Source organism: Anser cygnoides, chromosome 7, assembly GCF_040182565.1.
Source record: "Anser cygnoides isolate HZ-2024a breed goose chromosome 7, Taihu_goose_T2T_genome, whole genome shotgun sequence".
Classification (NCBI taxonomy): Eukaryota; Metazoa; Chordata; class Aves; order Anseriformes; family Anatidae; genus Anser; species Anser cygnoides.
The window spans coordinates 30,464,863-30,485,840 of NC_089879.1; the positions used below are offsets into that span (position 1 = coordinate 30,464,863).

Genomic DNA, 20,978 nt, shown 5'->3' on the forward strand with positions numbered 1-20,978 from the left:
TCTGGGGCAGCAGCAATAGCAGCAAGCCTTGCAGCACAGTCAAATTCATCACCAGAGCTAAAGCTGATGCTACTCTTTCAGCCCTAGAGATGTCTGCTTTGCATGTGCCTTGAGTTATCCTGCCTTGAGGCCCATGATGGGAGAAGTTCCTCTCATGTGCAGGTCTGCCTGTGAAAGGACTAAGTATCATGTCTCAGAAATACCTGCAAAAGATTTCAAGTTATTTCAATACGTATATGCAATACACTGGTTTAATTGCTCTGTGGTGTAAGATGCCCGCTCATTGAGGCTGAAGAGCCAAGCTACCTTAGAAGAAAAAATGCATACAAAAGCAGATTTTCATGTGTATTCCAAGCTCTACTGTGCATGGCAGGGTAGAGGAGATAACACTTGCAACCTGTTACCTGTGGGTCTCCTTGGGACTGGATCTGGTTCATTTTCACAGTACTTACACTGTATTGGTCACAGGTCAGCTCTAAATGTGTGTGAGCCTGGAAAGCTTTTCTATGAATGAATTCTCAGCCTGCTCACAGAATTTAACTGTAATTTGGACCATTTAAAATCAAAGAGTGGCCATGAGGTTATGTGTATTCTAGAACCTCAACTTTAATGAGCTTGAGGATCAAACGAGGCAAAAGTTCAGAAGGTTAGCAATGGTTATAAGGTTACTCATTCAGATCTCTCTGAACAGAATGAGAGCAGGCTGTGTTTCTTGTAATAAAATTCTACAAATTGAACATGGCTAAAAAAGCATTAAATTAATGTAATAAATTAGAGAGAACAGTAAAACAGTATTGCATACAGTGATTTCTTGGAAAGGCTTATACATATTCCTGAAAAAAAGTTCTTCAAAATCCTCACAGACATAATCCTTTCTAGTTTTTATTTTAAGTAAATGGCCTGAGTTATTTACAAAATCATCAAATAGCTACTGTGTGCTATTAACGGCAGCAAGCATAATCAAAAGTTTACACACAGTACACAGAAGGAAGAACTTACTAGGAATTTGCTGCAATCAGTTCAAATGAGGCAGATGGGTAGGAAGACGCTATTCTTCTGATACAGTGAGTTAGTGCCAATATAGTCTATGAATTTGAAGTAGTCAACAACATCGTTGAACAAGAAAAGTCCCATTGTAGAATACTGCAATAAGAGCAGCAAAACCCTTGAGAATTTTCCAGGCCTTCTTAGCCCTGAATGCTTTGATGAATGGTATAAACAAAGGATGAAATAATCACTCACTAGTTTACAAGCAGTGAAGTATAGCTGTTAAAGATTTCTAGTCCGCATTATGACAGTGGCACAGCCAGCTTGGCAAGCAGGCCAATATCTGAGCTTATGGTTGTTAGATGTCCCAGATTCCCATCTTCATTTTAATTCTCTGGGGTTCATCTGTCCAAGAACCTAGAGTTCTCCTCCTTCACACTGTATTTCCCTACAGAAAACAACCTAGAGTAGCAAGACCAGGGAACATTTTCTAAATCCTATACCACTGGTTTCAGCTTGTGGCTCATAGACCAATCTGGGCATTAAGAAAAAGAAAAAAATGAAGTCTGTTGTAAATTGGACTTAAATTATCACCGCCTTTCGCAAACTTTTCCAGAGGCATGGAAATTGAAAACGCTTGAAAGTAACTGGCATCCAGTCATCCCAAAGTCTTCAGTAAAAGACCAAAGACGAGAACTACTATGTGACTCAAGAGATGAACAAAGGAAATTCAGGCCATCACCAAACACATCATCACATCCTTTGGCCAGACTGGTGGTACTCAGTGTGATCAAAGAGTGTGAGTGAAGAGAAGGGAGGGAAGGAAATGAGATGAAACAGAAGACCATGTACCTTAGGTAATGTTTCAAGAGTTTCAAGGGCCTTCTCGGGCCCTACAGAGAGGTGAGAAAGAGGCATGAAGCATGTGATAACCCAGCACGAGCACTGGGAAGAGGAACTCCAATCCCAAGGATGACTACAGAGCTCAAGAACTTAAAGTTTTACATTCATTATCCTTGCTGAGCAGAACTCAGCAAGCACATTAGAAACTGCATTGAGAACACCACTTCTCTTTAGCTAGCAATTCTCATTCACCAGCAACCAGAGTTAGAGTCAAACTTGCACGGTTTAAAACCTCATGAGTAGCTAGAGCCATCCATCCAGCATCCAGATCAGCTGACCTTCCTCTGTGTCAAGATAACTAATACCCTCAACTATTTTACTTAATTTTTCTGTAGAAAAAAAAATAAAAAATAAAATAGCTTTCCTGTAAAAGCTATCTCATCAAAAAGAGAATATAATTATAGGGAGAATGGAATAATCCTTTTTTTAAGCCAATATATCCATCCTGAGACAACCTTCCATACACTACAGAATATTTCAAGCAATTTTATCAGCATTTAGGAATGAAAAAGAATGCCTTGAGGCCAGCCCTGTCAGCAAATATATTCCATCTTCAGCTTAAATCTCAACATTATTCCAGATGAATGCATTGCAGACTTTTTTTAAGGGCAGTGAACAGTCTGTTATGTTGATGGCCACACTTTTCCCATGTGAGCCATTATTTGCAAACACCAATACCCTGGAAAAAAGGTAACTGGCAATCTCCTGGAAAGAACACGGACACACTTCATAGTAAAAACCTCTTCATAAGAAATTCAAAGGACATTTTTAAAGTTAGATTTATGTAACCAAGACCAAAGTACATCTGCATTTGTATCTCTCTATGTTTGTATCTCTTAGAAGATTTTCTGTCCAAAAGCTGAAATAACTTGACATAATTTTTAACATCAACATCATTTTTAACATTAACATCAACAGAAATATTAAAAAATAAAAGTCGTATAGTTCTCATATAAACAGACTTTTGTTAAGAAGTTGTTTCATTTCCTCTCATGTGAATTTATCTGAGCTTTAGAACAGCTTCTTCAGCTAATCTGCATTTTATCAACTGCATCATAAGCTTTTCTATCATTTTTCAAGTACTTTACTAACATTATAATAACTCACTAACCTTGAAGATCCCAGTTAAAATTCCAAGTTTCAAAGTGCATTTTCCACAGGCCCTAGGACCCATGACTATTTCCCAGTTAATCTGATAATCTGACCAGCTATTTGCAAATTTCATATTCGAAGTAACCCTGAAGAGATGCAGATAGATTTTTAAAAGGCAGAACTCTCTAAATCCTTGAATTTGTTTATATTTTCTAAGTACAATACAACTCACCAACAAAACAGTTGCATACAAATTTCCAAAAACAAACATCTTTATTTAAATGGCAAATTGGCACAAGCCTTTATTTTGCCTTAAGGCACTTTCCAGGGACACCAGACCCAACAGGGCTTTTCCAGTTGTCACTATGTTGTTTTCCATTCGAAGAAACTCTTCCTATTTCTTCAGCCTCAGAGAGATCCATCTTACCTTGTCAGTTCACCAAATTGTCCCAGGAAGTGAACTGAGCAATGCAGGCCTAAGCCTTTTTTCTGCTTGTCTCTTGGCCATGTTGCGAGTGAGTTTAATTTGAATTTGACTACGTAAAGTGTTGTGCATATGATACATACTTTTCTCCAGGGCCTTGTACAGTAGTTCTTTGGTCTCATGCACTGCATTTTATAGTGTATGAATTTTACAGTTAACTTACACTCTGTGCACAGGTTTTGTGCAAAGGTAAACTACACCCTTGGGCAACTGGCAGTGCTGTTTCTGAAAAAACAAATAAATAAATAAATAAATATAAATAAAACAAACCCAACTTTATACCTTATAAATCTGTCACAAGTTACAGACTATAACCTTTGCTCCTTTGAAAACCCAAAAGAACAACATTTTAAAGGACATTTTCTCCTTTTACATACAAAAGAGAGATCCAAAATAATCTCTCTATTAATTACCCTAAGTAACAGTTAATTCTTGTTTTTCTGAGAAAATAAATTTCAAAGAGAGCCAAAACATCACGATCAACACATCTTGTTCCAAGCCTTACTCATACAGCTTCCTATCAAACATGCACCACTTCCACTGACTCTGCACAACTGCCCATAACTTCTTAGGCAAGAGACAAGACTCTGGTTTACAAATAATGTCCCTGCAGGCTGGTGGCAATGAAAAACTGATTAGCAGGATTAGCAAAATATAGTTTGGAGCCCCATTGCCACCATGAGTGCAGGACATGAACTCCTGTCTTTGATCACCAAACTTTATTTCTTAAATACCTGTAAGGGATTTTTCTGCTTGTTTAACTGCCTAAAGGACAACCTCTCGTTGAAGACAATTGGCACAAGAAAGAAAACAAAAAGGCACAAAACTATGACAATACGCAATCTGCCTTCTAGTTCACTAATATTTTATGAAGAATTTTTGACCAAACTGTCATTTTAACCTGAATGCAGTTAACTGCCAGCACTGCCAGAATGCCCTACAGCAAATATAGTGGACCACTGTTGTAATTTCTTTTTTGCATTCTTGCTATTTTGTCATTCTGTTGAGTTACTGTGATGTTCTCAAAGAGCACCCCTGGCTTCTCTTTTATATGTGTTCTCCATTCCCCTTTGATGTTAGAGTAGCACACCTTTGAGGGTTAAAACCAAAAATAAAATTAAAAAGAGAATATTATATGTTATACTGGTGAAAGCAGGTTGAGAGACGTAATTCTGTAATACAGACCCTGGGTTCTCTGCAGCAGGTAACACAGAGGAAGCTGTGTGGAACTTAAAGGTTTCCCCTGGTAGTCACTGAAAGACAGCAAGTCTCCCATAGACACACATTTCATTTCCATAATGCAGTTCTGCTTCTTTTAAAACAAATGGGAAAGACAAACCCTTAGTTTTCTCATGTAGATATAGTAACTATTTACAAACTTTAGAATATGCCCTGAAAAACATCTGTGTACTGCTGCCAACAGATGTTGTCATCAAGATGATTAAAATGCAATGGAAATAGAATAATCCAGCAAATCATAAAAAGCATGTTGATAAAATCTATTGCATTGAGCAGTGGCAGGGAAGAGGGAAGTATGGGGGGAGCAATGTGCTACCATACAAGAGAAGGCAGGTACAGAAAAGACATCAGAATCCAGAGAAAGAGCTTACATTTACAAACCTCACTAGGAACTAGAATGATGAATCTGCTGTTGTCCATACAAAACAGGGCATGGCACTGTTGGCTGCAAGTGAGAAGGCAGCTCTGAAAAAGGACAAACACAGAGAGGAAAGTATATGCCTCACCAGCTAGGTGACTTTGAGAAACCGGAGTTTGGGTGAAGAACCCAAACTATAAAAACACCAGCAACAACTATACAGTAAGTAACTTGGCAATAAGGCACAAAGAAAAAATGAAATGGATGACAAAAGGAAGAGCTCTTCCTGAGATAAGTATTAGCTTATTGTAAAAAATAAATAAATACATAAATAAAAATTCTAATGGAAGACAGAAAAAAAAAATCTAATGAAAATTTGAGAACTAGGGTTGGAGATCTGATTCAAGAAGAATCAGGCTCCACTAGTCATTGCATTGCCTAGTTGACTCTGAGGTTTAGCTGACATAATGTTTTATTTTTAATCAACGGTGTAAAAGCAAAGAGGGCACACCACGGTCACAAAAATGCAAGCTGTCCTCAGCACATGACAAGGCGTTAAGCCTTTTGAAACCCATTTGTGAACCAATCTTGCCACAACAGCGCCACTGCCACGGGCAGAGAAGGGAAGATGACTGCAGCCACCTGCTTTGAGCAGGCTGGCTCTAATCATGGTTGACAACAGCGCTTCTGCTTGCCTGCACAACTGACTTTGTGAGCACCCGTCCAGAGGCGAGGCAAGACCCCACCGGCTGCCAAAGCACCGTAACACATTTAATGGGTATTCTAACTTGTGGCTGAGGATACTGCCTTTCTAAAAGCTTTGCTGCAAGATGTTCCTTCCAAGTGCTCCCCCGGAGTTAGCATACACAGTCCCTTACTTTTTTTTTTTTTTTTTTAAGAAAAAAAATGTCGAGGTATAGCTGAAATGTGAAATTACTTTTCACATGGGTTGTACAACACTTTAATCTACTTACAGGCACTGGCACTTCAAGCAGCCCTGGGCAGGTGACTTTCTAAAAGCAGAGATTCAGTTGACCTGAACTTCTGCTGGACAATATCCTTCCTCATTTTGCCCTGTCAGCATGCTTTGGAAACGCCTTTTCTTCTCTCAGGAAGGGAAATGCCTGCCTCTGCAGGCTGATTACTGGCTAACAGGGTAGCACCCCTGCCCTTCTCCAGCTTCTCTAAAAATCCAGATCCATACTTGTGCAAGCATCTTGCTAAGACCAGAGGGAGAGCAAGCTTTTTCTTTGGGTTACATTACTAAATCCAACCTATATCAAAAACATTGTTACTTCCACTGTGACTAAAGTATTTCAGACAGACAGAAGCAAGATGAAAGAAAAGAAAAATAAAGTTTCAATAAAAAGAAATAAACTTTAAGCAGGTAATTGGGTTTTTCCTTTTTTTCTTGCACACTTCAACATCCTAGTCCTCTGTGTTTTGACCCTTGCACACACCACATCCTAAAGTCCTTTCCTCTGCCTCTCAGATAACTGATCTCATTCCTCCAGTAGGAAATATCCTCAAGAGCATAGAAAATGGGGAAAACATTGGTCTTTGGATTAAAATACTGCTAATATTCCATACAAAACAATGTTTGTTTTGTAGCATAGCTTCCCTTAGAGTTCTAAAGCATTTTTTAAATAAAGAAAAAATATGCCGAAGTTTTGCAAACACCAGAAAGACACCGAGAGTCTCTGTCTCCCAAAAACCAACTCCATCTTCCCCCAAACAAAGTTTTACTTTTATCCAGCAGCTGAGAGGTTACAAAAACAAAGAGCAATGGAAATGCTGCTCTATATCATTATTCAATTTCTACTTTGAAAGTATAACCAAGCAGCAAATAACTGGTATTTCCTATCAAGTAATGGTATAGAGGAGAGTCATTTACCTGCTGACAAAAGCAATTCTCATTAACTTTACAAACATTCACTTACATGGAAAATCCTTTTATTCACTTTCTAAATAAGAACAAGACAGATTGTCAATGTGATTTTGAGGATACTGAAAGTAATCTATCAGCACTGCTACTAGTTAAAATCTCAAAGACTCAGGTAAGTAAATTAAAAAGCAGAGGACTAAATGGTTGAACTGAGAAACAGGATACCTAATGGGAGCTTGGACCGAGAGTTTTTTTGGTTTAAGTTTGTTTTATTTTTAAGTGAGCAAGTCATTGCTTAGATATTATTCTGTTGAATATAAGGAAAAAAATGTTTTCTTACTGTCCTTTTACTCCCTTTATGAAAGGTTGCTAGGGGAATGGTTCTCAGTAAGGTCAAGCAGTAGAAACCCCGCTGTGTGTTTTAATGTAGCCAAATACCACTTGAAATTAATGCCTCTTGGTTCTCCTTACCTTTAAATGTGAGCTGTTAGTGCTTTCCAATATTAATTCTTACTGCATATCTGAATATATAATAAAATAGGCAAAAGGAGAAAAAAAAATGGACAGGAACCAAGATGACACAAGGGGATCAAAAGAAAGGAACTTAACATCAGCAGGGCTTGTACAGACAGACTTTTTCTGATAATACAAACCTTTCAGGCTATAAAAAGCACTTCAAGCCCACCACCAACCTGAACACAGTTTCAAGCACAGCTAGCAGGTCTCCAAATTATAACTAAATGCAAGCTATCAGGAAAAATATAAAAGAAACCTTTTCAACATATTTCTCATTTTAGATATTTATTGCCTTAATGTTATGCAAATGAAAGACATCTTGGCATAATAGCGTATCATTATTATCTGCTTCTGAAAGGACTACAGATCTATATATGATATAAAATGGAGATCTCAAAACGTTGTATGCTATTTAACAGTCTCACTGCAAATTTGTCATGGAGTAGAACGCTAACAATTCAAGAATCACCCTAACACCAAGAATCAGTGGTAGCTGGACCCATCCTCATCAAAGAGTGCAATAGAAAGGATTTTCAGGTTGGCAACTGGATTTTAACTTCAGAATTAACACATCTTTGTGTACAGTAGCCTGCATGTCTTGGATGTGCCCTGTACGTAAAATGCTTCATCCCTCAGCTTCAGATCTGGGTTTTTTCAGCAGGTTTACAAATGGGAAGAACCACACAGCATTTCTTCACGTAAGAAGAATCACTGCAAACTCCAGTATATCCAAAAAAAAAATGTCAAAACGCATAACTGAACATGTGAGCCATTTTTCAAGCCAGGCCAAAGCATGAACTCAAATGTCTGTAAATTATGGAAAAATTTCTTTCCAGAAAAGCAACAGCTTTGTGGGCCATTTCCATTCTGGCAAGGCACTTCCAGATAAAGACAGATGTTAAAAAAAAAAAAAAAAAAAAAAAAAAAGCTTAATGTCATATAATTATAAGACCTCCACAGCAGTATGAACAGCAGTATGATTCCACCAATGCATTCTAAGTAATTTTTTTTCTGAGGGGCAAATTCAAAAAACACCTCTAAGCAACAGATGACAGCGACAAATAAAGACACAGCAGGAATTCCCCTCTGAGGGAACTTATTATGAATAAAAGTGGGAAAAACATTCTGATCTTTGCCTAAAAAACAAGGAAGAGTTTGACTGTGGTTCCTCTGAGATGGCAAAAAGTTCAATCGGAAGAAACTATTTCAGCCACAGTCTTACCGTGCTGAAGTCTTACATTCAGGCACTATTGTAGTTGTATAACTACGCTTTATTTTCCTTCCAGTAAATAACTATGGTAAGCCACAAACATTTTTAATAAACATGATAATACCCCCTCTGTTCAAACAATCTGTAGTTTTAACTCTTTTCATTGTATGGTTCCACCACACCATGATAAATCACATCAAAATAATACATTGATTTCATTCTGCTGGGATTAAGACACAATTCAAAATGTAATAATTAGTCAGTCCTCTAATCGTCTGTATCTGGAAGACTCTGAACCTAGAAAAGATTAAGGTGTATTCCCTGCTGGACACATTACAGTTAAGTCTAGCAATTAAATTATTTGCACAGATATATATGTATGCATATATACTGCTTATATTTCACAATTTAGGATAATTTTCTTTACCCATTATTTTAACTAGATCAGGCTGAGGCAGTTTTGTATACTCATTCCACATTTCCAGATCCTCCTCCACAATAACAACTGAGAAAATCTGCTTCAGACAAACAAAAGCACTCTGAAAATTATTTTCTTCAAGAAAAAAAAATAGAACACAGAAAAAGAAAATCCTTAACCCTGAAATACATGTGCTAATATTTTTATGAACACTGCTTATTTCTGATCTTTTGGGATAATTTCTAGCATGCAAGTTAATGATGTAGCATATTTTCTATAATGAAGTCCTAGAATAAGAAACCCAACTGCAGCTCCTTGATAAATGAGCAGGATTGGCAGCAGGATCAGTGGGGAAAACCATTAGGTACTGAAAAAGAATTGTCGCCTAACCTGCAGCTGCTCTTTTGCACAAAACCCTTGAAATAGATGGGTGGCCCACACGTGTTGTGGAAATAAAGGTGTTAGCTAGTCTGCATATTAGAGAGAGAGAAAAAATGAGCTTAGACAGCTATGCAGATGGAGGTAGTAAAATGATATTTCAGACAAAATTAAACCCCTTCCATTGCAAAGCACGCAGCCACCCAAGACATCCTGCCATCCCACAGCAGGAAGCGTCTGGGACCTGAGCCCTGCACCCCTCCATCACTTCTGGGGCAGGACCCTGGGCTCAGAACATGTCCCACCCACACTGCCACCGTTTCCACGACACCCGTTCCTCTTTCTACCTAGAGATGCTAAGCTGGGAAACGCAGCTCCTCCTTCATCCCCTGACCCCTCGCCACCTGCTGCACTCCTATGTAGGGCACTGTCTGGAGCTTGCTTGCCAGGCAGCTCAGACCCAGCCCAAAATAATGTGAACCTCTCCAAAAGCAGAGAATATGGCTGCGATGGAATTAATCTCCTTACATCCCAGTGAAGGGAGGAAAAAAGGAAAAAAAAAAAAAAAAGCAATAGCAGGGATGCATTTCAGAGGCAATGCCTCCCAAAAGTACAAAATATTTTGCACCTGCAGTTAAACTCTGACCAGAACCTGAGTAACATGCGGAAAGAAACAACAAAACAAATGCGTATTTGGATGTTTGCCAACAGCTTGCCTACATCCTCAGCACCAAATGGACTCCTTTATGGGCTATTGGCTTCTTTCCTTCCTACAGAAGGTATCTGCAGGTTCCTGCTTTCAGCATAACAAAACCACAAGAATTGGAAGAGACAGACATTTTAATTTGCTGGGATTTTAACTCTCTGAAACACCCTGGCTCATAACACACTGAGCCATGCAACTACAGAGCATAAAAACACAAGCACAATGATATAACAGTGTCACAGATGTCTTCACTGTGGCAGTCCTTAACAAGTCTTGGTTTGGTCTCAAAGGGCACAAGGAGGTAAAACTGTTAAGCTCATTCACCCCTCTGAGCAACAGCTTTTAACTGCAGCAGACTAGTAGAAAAAATGTGTAGTTACACAGCAAGGCCTCCCTGACCAGGGGAGGGATCCTCTACATAAACTCTTTCTGGGTGGTTTTCGAAAAGTGTTGAAAGCTCAGATTAAAACAAGAAAAAAAAATGTATGTAACAATATGTTCTTTCTGGAGAGATCAGAGTTCAGCTGTCAAAAACTTCCAAACAAGACACCATGTCCTGATGAAAACAGTGTGAAATCTGTGTTCAAGCAAGCTGTGGAAGAAGAGCAGACAAAGGTAACGTTATGTGACAGTGAAGGACTTGAGAGAAACCATGGGAGGAAAAATTAATAGACAGTATATTGATATAAACTATTCCTTTGTTATTCTGGTCAAAAGAGAACTTATTTTTATGTTTTATGTTTAAAATGTAGGTCCAACCTATGATACTTCTTCTAGCTAGGTAACAAATTCCCCAATTCAATGCAGTCAATCAATAAATCATGGATTAAAATAGAATAAGAGTAGTAATAATTCTATATGTAATATTTTATTAATTTTTACCAGATTTTATTCTGTTTGTATTTGTTATGTTTTCCTTTTTCTCTGTACTCTTCCATTCTGGTACGAAAACATCCTGACTCTATAAACTATAGCCTTCACTGCTGGGTCATGTGAAAACCTAGCTCAGCCAAACAAAATGCCTTGCCCTGCATTTACACAAACACCTACTCGACACAGCTTTAAAAAGGGCTGGATCTGGGCTCACCCAAGGGCAAGGGGAGTGTTATCACCATGACTGATGGCTATCTTCTCACACCGGCTGTGAAAAGAGGTCTTCCTCTTCTATATTTAATAGCCACTCAAGTTTAAATCCTCCCAGCAGAGAAAACAGCCCTTTAATTGAAGCCTGAACTCTATATTTCACTAAAATCAGGACACAACTTCCGACCTGCCTGTGGGTTCCAGTCTGGGTCACCTGCACTACATCTGCATTAAGTCGCATATTTGCAAAATGAGCTACGTGCAAAAATCCCAATATATGTGCACACATGTAAGTATACAGTTACTCTGCTCCTCCACGGTTCCCTACTACCAGGCAATACACATATGACAAGTACAGCTCTGCTTGGGATTTTAGCCAGGCAAATAAATGCAAGAATAGCAAGGGAGCCAACAAGCCCCATTCTTCAGTTGTCTCGTTCACCTTACTTATCCCCACTCTGATCAGCTTATGCCTTCTCAACAAATAGAACTGTTAGAAAGCAACTGTGGTAGTAACTTGAAATATATGTGCTGAGCCAAGATAGTTCAAGAACTCTGCCAAGCACATATCATTCCTGAGTCCTATACACTATGATAAGAGATCAGATTCACTCAATGGTGCACAAGAGACATCCAAAAAATCTGCAACTCTGAGTTGCTCTGAAACCCCAGCAGCATACATGGGATTGACAATAAACCCATTTATGGAACACCATTCTTGCTCTCAAATCACATTCTGATTTTCCAAATTTGTTCTGGTTTCCAGAGCTGACAGCTTTTTAACATCAACAAGCATACATACAAGGCTGCTCAAATTAGAAACAATTCATTTGAAATTGCTATGCAGAGAGAACAGCAAGTTTCAGCTCCAGGAAAGCTCCATAGATGTATAAGCATCATTCACTGAGAAACAGGGTTTTAAACAGTTTCTGAATTACTATTTCCCTTGGATCTCCTTCTCCAAAGAGCACTAAGAAAGTTAAGTACTAGCTTTCCTGTGCCCCAGTTTTGACCTACTGCTGACTATTCCCCCTTCAAAAGTGACATCTTAAAAGCTTACACATTAGGCTTGTTTGGTTTTTAGTTTAAACATACCATCATGTTTTCAAGCCCAGCTGGAAACTTGTTTGCCACCCATATGTCACATGCAAAGTCACTTTTCAACACCAATGGCAGGCTCAAAAATCCCAATTTGAACCAAAAGCTCTGAAGTGTTTCTCATACCTTTGAGCTCATTTGAATGCTTGAATCACAAAAAGGTTACCACACTACTAGGTTAAATACACACCACACGCAAACAAGCACTTACTACTTCCCTTCCCATCATTGGAAACTGAGCACATAGCTCCTTCGGAAGCTATAATTTAAGATCATGTTTGTGATTTCGGCTGATTTCCTTAAAATTGTATGAAAAGAACAATGATTCCCCATGTATATTTTCTCTTGTGACAGCCAGTGAAAAAAAAAAAATTTATCCCTCCAGTAATTGCCATATGCATAAAAGCAATATAAGACAAAATGCAACAACTGCTCGTAAGCACAAACAGACAACGAAGTCCAATTTTGTGCATACACCAGAGTCTGTTTGTTCTTTACTGTTACGTCCCTTGCCTCTGGAATTCCTTCCATACACTTGCCACACTCTGCTATAAAACATGAGTTTGATGGGGCCAAAATAATCTTTTTACCTATCAGCACAACTGGATTTTTTTTCTGCAATGTATGGTGAAATAAAAGACAAAAATGGAACACGATTACAATTTTTGCTAATTACTATTCTCTGGTACCCTACGCAACCATTATTATTATGAGCGCCCACCAAGTCTTTGAAGAAAAAGGGTCTCTGATTTTATTTCCCTACTGCAGTCATCAGAATAGTGCCCTCCTCTCTCTACAGCAAAGTCCCTAGAGCCCTTATATTCAAAATCCTACAACATTTCACTGCACCTTCCATCACCGAAAACTATTCCATTTACAAAAGGCAAATTAATTTCTGTTTGGCCTTCAGTTCCACAAGTGCACGGCTCCTACTGAGAAAACCCAACAGGTACTGCTTTTCCATGCTTCCTACCCATGCAGAAATTCTCCGATTGCACAAGGAAAGTCAAGTCAAACACATGCTAATAACCATCACCATCCATAACTAAAGCCTTATTACTGTGTAATAGACCTTGTTACATGGAAAAATGACTTTCCGTAATTTCACCAGCACAGTATCATTGAAACGAAGGTCCTTGACTTGCAGCGCTCTTTAAAAAGGGCTTAAGGAATAATTCACACTGTCCTTTCATAAAATTGTGTAAAAGATGATTCAAATAAAAACAATATTTGTGGTTTGATTGATTGTGTGCACTATTCTGGCAGTAGTGTCACAGCAGTCTATTTTTATTTCTAGTTTGTTTTTTACTATAAGAAGTTCCATCGCTATGAAACTAATGCTTGCAACATTGATTTCCATGGCACTGCTTAGAAAGACCGCAGAAGAATAATGTGGATGTCAGGGCATTTTATGTAGCAGCAGCAACATTCTGCAAGCAGTGTGGGCAGAGGATTTGCTCCAGGATATTTCGACTGCTCTCTGCAATATTCTACCAAAATGAGCAGGGCACCGGTACAGTGAGATACAATGAGATTCTGAATAGTCAGAATGACACCAAGCAACACTCGGCAGAGCGACTCTGCACGGTAAGAATAGCCCAGCAACTCCTGTGTCCCATGTATCATTCTGTCAGCATGTTGTATAACGGTTTCAAAAGTAGGAAATTAAATCTTAAAGAGAGAGAGAGAGAGAAAGAGAGAGAGAAACACAGAGAGAGAGAGAGACCAGACCTGAACTGACAAAGCAAGCTAGGAAATTGAGCAAAGGCTGACACTCTTCTCTTAGCTCTCCCACAGCCCACAGTGGCAAGGTTTTTACTCGCAGATAGGATCATTCCGTAGCCCTCCCAAAAGAAGACACCTTGATATGCCTTAATGAAGTAGTGACGGAGGACAATTTCTCTTTGGAACTGTGAGCATTCATCAATCACTTCCTGAATTCTCCAGCATGTGACCACATCATCAAAGAGCAATTCTAAACGCAACGGACACGTGAGCCCTGAAAGAGCATCTTGGAAAGGGTGGGAGGAAACATCTTTACTTACATATATTCAGGTAGCACAAATACTCTGTATCAAATAGATTAAAAAGCTGACCAGAATCCTTTCTGTGGCTTCAGCACAGATTTCAACACAGATTTTCTGCTTTGAAGGTAGTCTTCTTAAATGCAATATTCAAGAATAGCAAAACAGAGCAACAGCAACAACAACAAAATCCTACGAGATCAAGAAGAATCCTCCAGTTGATTGTTCCCTCCTGCTCAACAAAACTGAGCAAAGGGACTCTGTCCATGAGAATGTCAGCTCAGATCCCAGGGCACTCAGAATAGTTTTATAAAGTTTTGCTTCTGAGAAGAGACATTGTTGAAAGCAATTGTTCAGCCAACCAACTGCTGTCACTTTCATGAATTTGAATAAGCTCCAATACGGGACACTGAGCTTTTGCACGTGTAGGAAGATGAAATTGTTCTGAGTTAATCTTTGCCAATAAATCAACCCCACCATTATTTAGAGATTTTTATTTTCCTCTGGTGTGTGACTGTGTGGGTGGGGTTTTGTTTTAAAGCCCCCTTCTTTCATTTTCATAAAGCTTGTTTTTCATACCTCCTTGCAAAGCTTTCAGAGCACTAGGAGGAATCTCATTGTTAATGGGATCAGGCCCATGAAAAGGTAAATATTGCTGTTACTCCTGAATGTGCATATTAACTAGCACCTAACCGGGGGAAAGAATATAGCAGAAGAATTTGTTTGGAGTTCATGAAAATTAACATTTGGTGTAATTTTGTATCCATAATTTGCATGTACACAACTTACATATAAATACATATGGATTAATGCAAATTTTCATAAGGGAAACATTCACTCTGTGCTCTGCAAAAGTAAGGGCAAGGCTGGCGATGAATCATTTTTTTAAATATTCTAGTCTGGGTTTATAAATAGCTCTCTGTTTCTAGAATAATTACTACTGAAAAACGCAGCTTCTGAAATAACATAGGCCATAATTAACCTTGGCTTCATCAAATCACAAATAATGTATTTTTCAAGTCTTATTTGTAAAGGCAAGCTGATTAATTTAAATGTTTCCCTTTGGAGGAGGAGGAGAGAAAAAAAAAAATCTAATCGAAATGATTTACCTACGTTGCTACTTGTCAGATCTTGTAAACTCTGGCAGGTTTTCAGCCGGCAGCTTGGCTACCCCGGCCTCCCCTCGCCCCTCGGCGGGGAGCTCCTCCCTGGGGAAGCGCCGGCCTCTGCTTCCCCGGGGAGGGAGACCCCGCCGCCGTCCCCCCGGCCCCTCGGGAGCCCCCCGCCGGGCCGAGCCCTCCTCTGCCCGGCCCTGCCCGGCTTTTGTCCCTCGGCTACGGAGAGCAGGGGCTCTTGCGGGCTCGGAAGCGACACGGAGCCCCCGGCCCCGCCGGATCCCCCGCGGCTGCCCCCCCCCAGCCCGGCTGCCACGGCACGGCACGGCACGGCACGGCGCCGCAGCACCGCGCCATCCCTCCCGTTTCCTTGTAAGACAGCGCCGACCCCCGACGGAAGAAAAGTTTCCAGGCGAGCGCCAGGAGCGGGCCGGGGCTGCCGGCGGCGCCGAGACTCGCTCCCCGCGCACGGGCGGGTGCCGCCCGGGGCTCACCTTCCTGCACCGCATGGAAGGGGTTGTTGGCCTCGATGAGCTTGATGGAGTAGGTGATCTTCTCGCTCTGGAGGATGTCGTCATTGAGGTTCAGATCCGACACCGCCTGCTTGAACACCTCGTCGTCCTTGGCAGCATTGCCTTCAAAAATGGCACCTGCGGGGAGGAAGGAGGCAGAGGCGGTGAGGGCGCTGCCCGCCGCCCCGGAGCCCCCCGTCGGGCCGGGCAGGGGGTCGGGACCCGCACCGCCGGCAGGGGGGCGGCCCTGGGATTGAGACCAACTTTCTGCCCCCCGCCTGCTGCCTGCGGGCAGCGCTGGTGTTCAGAGGGTCGCGCCCACGCGAAGGCGAAGACGGGCTTTGCGTCCCGTAACCTGCAAGCTGCCATTTGGCCGTCCTGCCTGTGCAGTTAGCGCGGAAGCAGCTGGCGATGGGCGTTATGTAAGATGCCCCGTCTGCCGAGCGGGTGTGTGCACGCACCGGCCCCGCCGCCCTGCCCTGCGGAGCCCTGGCAGACCCGCGGGGCTGGCAGCGGGAGCAAAACGCGCTGTCCCCGGCTGGGGCAGCGCTGCTGATTCACGCCCTGCGTGCCCGGGCCGCTGAAGTTTGCGCGGGGGGGAAGCTGCGGTGACACCGTGCCCCGCGGGAGAAGCGGGGCCGAGGCGCGGAGCCGCGGGGACCCCCTCCGCCCGGACTCGGCGCTTCCCCGGCGCTCTTCCCAACCCCGGGGGGGCGCCCCGGGGCCGGAGTCCCCCGGCTGCGGCCGGGGCTGCCCCTTGCTGCCTAATGGCTCCGCAATGCCGTCTGCTTGGGCTGCGCCCCCGGGCTCCCGAGGCGAGAGGCGCAGACCGGAGCCTCCTCCGCCGGCCCCGGCGCCGCTGCCCGCCGGTAACGGCCTTACGGGGCCGCTCCCAGTCGCCCCTTCCCCGCCCCGGGACTCCCCGCCCGTCCCCGCGGAGCATCCCTCGCCAGGACCGCTCCCGGCCCGGCCCCCTCCTCCTTTCTTCCTTTTTTTTTTTTTTTTTTTTTTTTTTAATTCTCCCACCCTCCCTAAAGGGCTGGTGGAATGACGGCTTTTCCTTCCCCGGCCGTTCTCCCGTCTCCTCCTCTATCATAGTCTTCCACAAGTGATGCTCTCCCCCCTCTCCGCCCCTAACCAGCCTCATCTCCTTCCTGCCGGTACCTTTCAACGCCAGCCAAAAGGTGACTGCAGAGCCTCGCCTCTGCTTGCCAGCCTTCCCGCGGACATTACCGTGCCTCGCTCCCAGAAGCCATAAAAGTTCACAGCAGCCTTTCCTTCGCCTCTTCTTCACCCCTCTCTCTTCCTCCCACCGCCGATCCAGCCTTCCTGCTGCCCGGGGGTTTTAAGGAGCTCTTCTTCAGACCCCAACAGTTGCACGCACAGACACAGACACGCACGGAGCCGCTGCAAACCTCGCCTCTAACCCTTTCCCAGCCAAGTTCTCCCCCCGCATTCCGGCTCGGCTGACACCTGCTATGACAGGGGATGCGAGCCGAGGGATCATCTCCCCGAAAGTTTTCCCTGCGAGCACGTTCAGACGATGCCTTCCTCCTGCCCGCTTTTGGGGCCGGCTGGCTGTTTTCGGCGGCGGGGTTGCGGCGGGGGAGCGGAAAGCCTTCCCCACGCAAACAGGTCCGGGCACGGGGCTCTCCGGCCACATGGGAGACCGCAGCGGCGGCCCCGGCGGTCCCCGCCCCGCAGCCCGGCCCGGCCCGGCCCGGCACAGCCCGCATTTCGCCCCGAACTTTGCAATCGGGGGGATTCGGCTGCCTTTCCCCCCTCCCTCCTCCGGTCTCTCCGCGGAGTTGGGCTCAGCCGCTGCCCGTCGCGTTCCGGCGGTGGAACGAGGCGATGCCTCCGTTTATTTATGTGCCGCGTCCCTCTTTTCCCACCGCCTGCGCTCCCTCTCTTACCGATGTGGATGATGGAGTCCGCCCGCACCGAAACGCACTGAAATATCCAGGGGAAAAGCCAGAGCATCAACACTTCCATTTCCAGCCTCTCGCACAGCACATCAGCCCGGGTTTGGTGGCGAGGCAGACGGGGGAAAAGAAGAGAAAACGAGCAAGGGCAGGTGGAGCGAGGCGGCGGGGGGGAAGATGCCCCGACACCCCCCTAGGAAAAAAAAAAAAAATCCCAAATTCCCACGGAGGATTTTCCAAGACCGAGGAAAACGGGTGATGGGGAAAGAGGAGGGAAGAAAGAAAAAAAAAAAAAAAAACGGGGGCCAAAAAAACGCACGGCGGTAGATCCGGGGTTGGCAGGCGGCGCGCCGGAGCCTCCAGCGCTCGGTGTGTGTGTGCCGGGGCGCCGGCAGCCCGCGAACTGCGGAGCGCCCCCCCCCCGCCGCCGCCGCCGCCGCCGCCCGCCCCCCGCGCCACGTGACTGCGGAGCTCGGGGCCGCCGGGGCACGGCAAAGCGGCGGCGGCGGGCAGCGGGCACCGGGCGGCTCCGGGGGGAGCCGGGGCCGGGGAAGGGCCGCGCTGCGCCCGCCCCGGTGGCGGTGCTCCCGGCGCACGGAGGAGAGGAGGGGGCGAGGCGGTCCCGCCCGCCGCCCGGAGGATGCCCGGCGCCCTGCCCCGGTGCCGGTGCCGCTGTGACACCCCGCAGGTAAGGGCACGGGGCCGCGCCCGCTGCCGCTCGCCCGACTTGGCAACCTGCAGCCAGGTGGGAGCGGGGGGCTGCCCCCTGCGCTGGGGGCTGGGGGCGCGGGGGCGCAGCAAACCCGCTTCTTGTTTTGTTTTGTTCCAGCTTTCAGTGAAATCTAATTCGGAAATTGGACATGCTCGGGCTCAGAAGACTAATTCATCCCCTAAAACAAACGCATCAGTGATTGCAGGCACCCAAACGTGACGAGCGTCTCAATACGCCGCGGAGCCAGAGAAAACAAATTCATTCAGGAGCCCGAAACGTAATTAAAACTACTGCCAAGAAAACGAGGCGAGGGCAGGATGGCACCGAGATCAGCGAGCGGCTGCGGGCGGCGGCACGGCGCGCTGTAGCGGCGCGGACAGCCGGCCAGCGGCAGCGCGGGGACGCCGCCAGGCAGAGCGGGCCCCGCAGGACCCCGCCGCCTCGCAGCCCCGAGCCCGCTGCTAAGGCGCTGCCCCCGATCCCCGCTCCCAGAGATCCCCCCGCAGCTGCGGCGCGCTCCTGCCACCGGCAGCCGGCTCCGCGCTCCGGCCCCGGGGTGAGTTCCCTGCGGGCAGGATCGCCGCGCTGAGCCCTGCCTAACCCAGGCGCGGTGCGGCAAAAGCGCTTCGTGCTCAGGGGCAGCAGCTTCGGAGGAGCTGCACCGCCGCCGGGGGGGCGTACAGGGGGAGCGGGGTGCGAGGAGGAGGCTGCAGTGGCGGTGATGCCAACACGGATCCCTGTTGGTCCTCATGCGTCAACAGGCTCCCGTTCGGGGGTAGTCGCCGGCACGGCTTTTGAACAGGGAAAAGTGGGGAGTAAATGTACAAGGAGACACACTTTTTAAAAATAAATCACTCGTTAACTACTCTTACTTACAGTCCTTGTCTTAAATATGCAGTTGCACACCGATCAATGCAGCATGATTAAATACCGTATGCCATATTTCATGTAATAAAAACACTTAATCCAGGTAATTGGCTTCTGAGACAAAGATCAATAGAAATGTTCCTTATTTGACTACGTTAGCAAGTCAAAATTAATTCTAATTTACATTTGCTTCGAATCAATATGCACTTAGTGACTTACACAGGCTCTTTAAAAAGTTAAACACCTGTATTGACCACCGTCATATATATGTCAGTAACAAGTACATGTGTGGGAATTACGTGGGGCAGAGGCAATGTGTTGCCACACAGCCAATCTCTGATTTCCACAGAGGAAAGGAGGCTAAATTTATGTGTGTTTGAAAAGTGCATTGGGATCCTGGCCAGGAACCTGCAGAAACACACAGCTATTAACCCTGCAATTTATATAGGCATCCAAATCCCAGCCAGTTATACTCCAAGCACTTGGGAGCAGGCTTGCCTCTTCAGTTTGCACAGTGAGGCCTTGACCTCAGCTGGAAGTCCTCTGGCTGCTATTTTAATAATATAATATATTAAAAGTCCAAAATGCAGCGAATTAGACAAGTTAAAGAATTTCCTGAGAAATCCATGAGCAAATACCCTGCATACAGACAAGGACGCAGGCCCAGGAGGCCTTCCTCCTGGAGGAGGAAAAAGGTCAGGAGCCCAAACAACTATAAAATAGATCAGTAGAAAAAAGCTCCCCAAAAAGGGCAGGGGGGCTAGTTGTCACAGCCAAAGGACAAGAAACAAGGAAAAAGCCCAGAGGAAACCTCAAATGCCATAAAAACTTATTTGTAACATGCAAAGCACAATGAGATTTGTCTGCACCAGAGCGGAAGCAGAACTGGAGGTCACCTTGACCCCAAATACAGAGCTGCACAGAGCTACCCCCACTCCACCTTTGCTTTTCTTTGCTCGGTTTAGTTGAATGAAGAGAAGTGCTAAAGTAGGAAAGCAAAACAAGCCATGATCCACAGTGATATCTTTCAGCATTGATAAATTCCTTAGTGGCTGCAGCTGTCCATCAGAGGGCTGGATCAAGGCCTCCAAACCTCTGGGAGCAAAGCTAGCCATTGAAAGGAGAGCAGGAATCTGTAAGAACGGAGCCACCAGGCCCAGCAGCAGAACAGCAATTTCAGCAGCATCTCTGCGAGATGGAGAGCTGTAGCATCAACACCGATGCATCTTGCTTCAAGCCTGATTTAAGTCAGGCCTTTGAAACTATTGCCACACAGATTTATTTTTTTTAAATTGGCTTAGATTAGATTTTTCATAACACTTACTCCTTCCCCTTTAGATTCCCTCCTTATAAAAAAAGGGATCCAGGTTGAACTTCTAAGCCTGATAAAAACGTGAGTGTTCATTTCAGTTCTGCCATCCACCGCTCGCAGTGGGCAGAGCGCCATTTTGCGGTGGGTGCGCATT

General features: G+C 44.6%; 1 protein-coding gene and 1 long non-coding RNA gene across 13 annotated transcripts in view; one reads left to right on the plus strand and one right to left on the minus strand.

Annotated features, from left to right (window-relative positions):
- Nucleotides 1-20,978, minus strand: part of GRID1 (glutamate ionotropic receptor delta type subunit 1) — a 699,294-nt gene that overhangs the window by 619,758 nt on the left and 58,558 nt on the right. For 7 of the 12 annotated variants that reach the window (XM_067000674.1, XM_067000673.1, XM_067000675.1 and 4 more), the window contains exons 1-2: nt 17,925-18,198; nt 15,991-16,146 (exon numbers count right to left, since the gene is read on the minus strand). In XM_067000674.1, the coding sequence (XP_066856775.1) occupies nt 15,991-16,146; nt 17,925-18,003 (235 nt within the window). In that variant the 5' untranslated portion in view covers nt 18,004-18,198. Of the gene's footprint in view, nt 1-15,990; nt 16,147-16,272; nt 16,981-17,241; nt 17,342-17,924; nt 18,199-20,978 lie in introns of those variants that run through there. The other 5 variants (XM_067000680.1, XM_067000677.1, XM_067000681.1 and 2 more) reach the window with 4 other exon arrangements.
- LOC136791269 (uncharacterized) lies at nt 18,209-19,516 on the plus strand. Its single transcript, XR_010832892.1, has 2 exons — nt 18,209-18,621; nt 18,763-19,516. It is a non-coding gene; the product is annotated as an uncharacterized lncRNA (long non-coding RNA).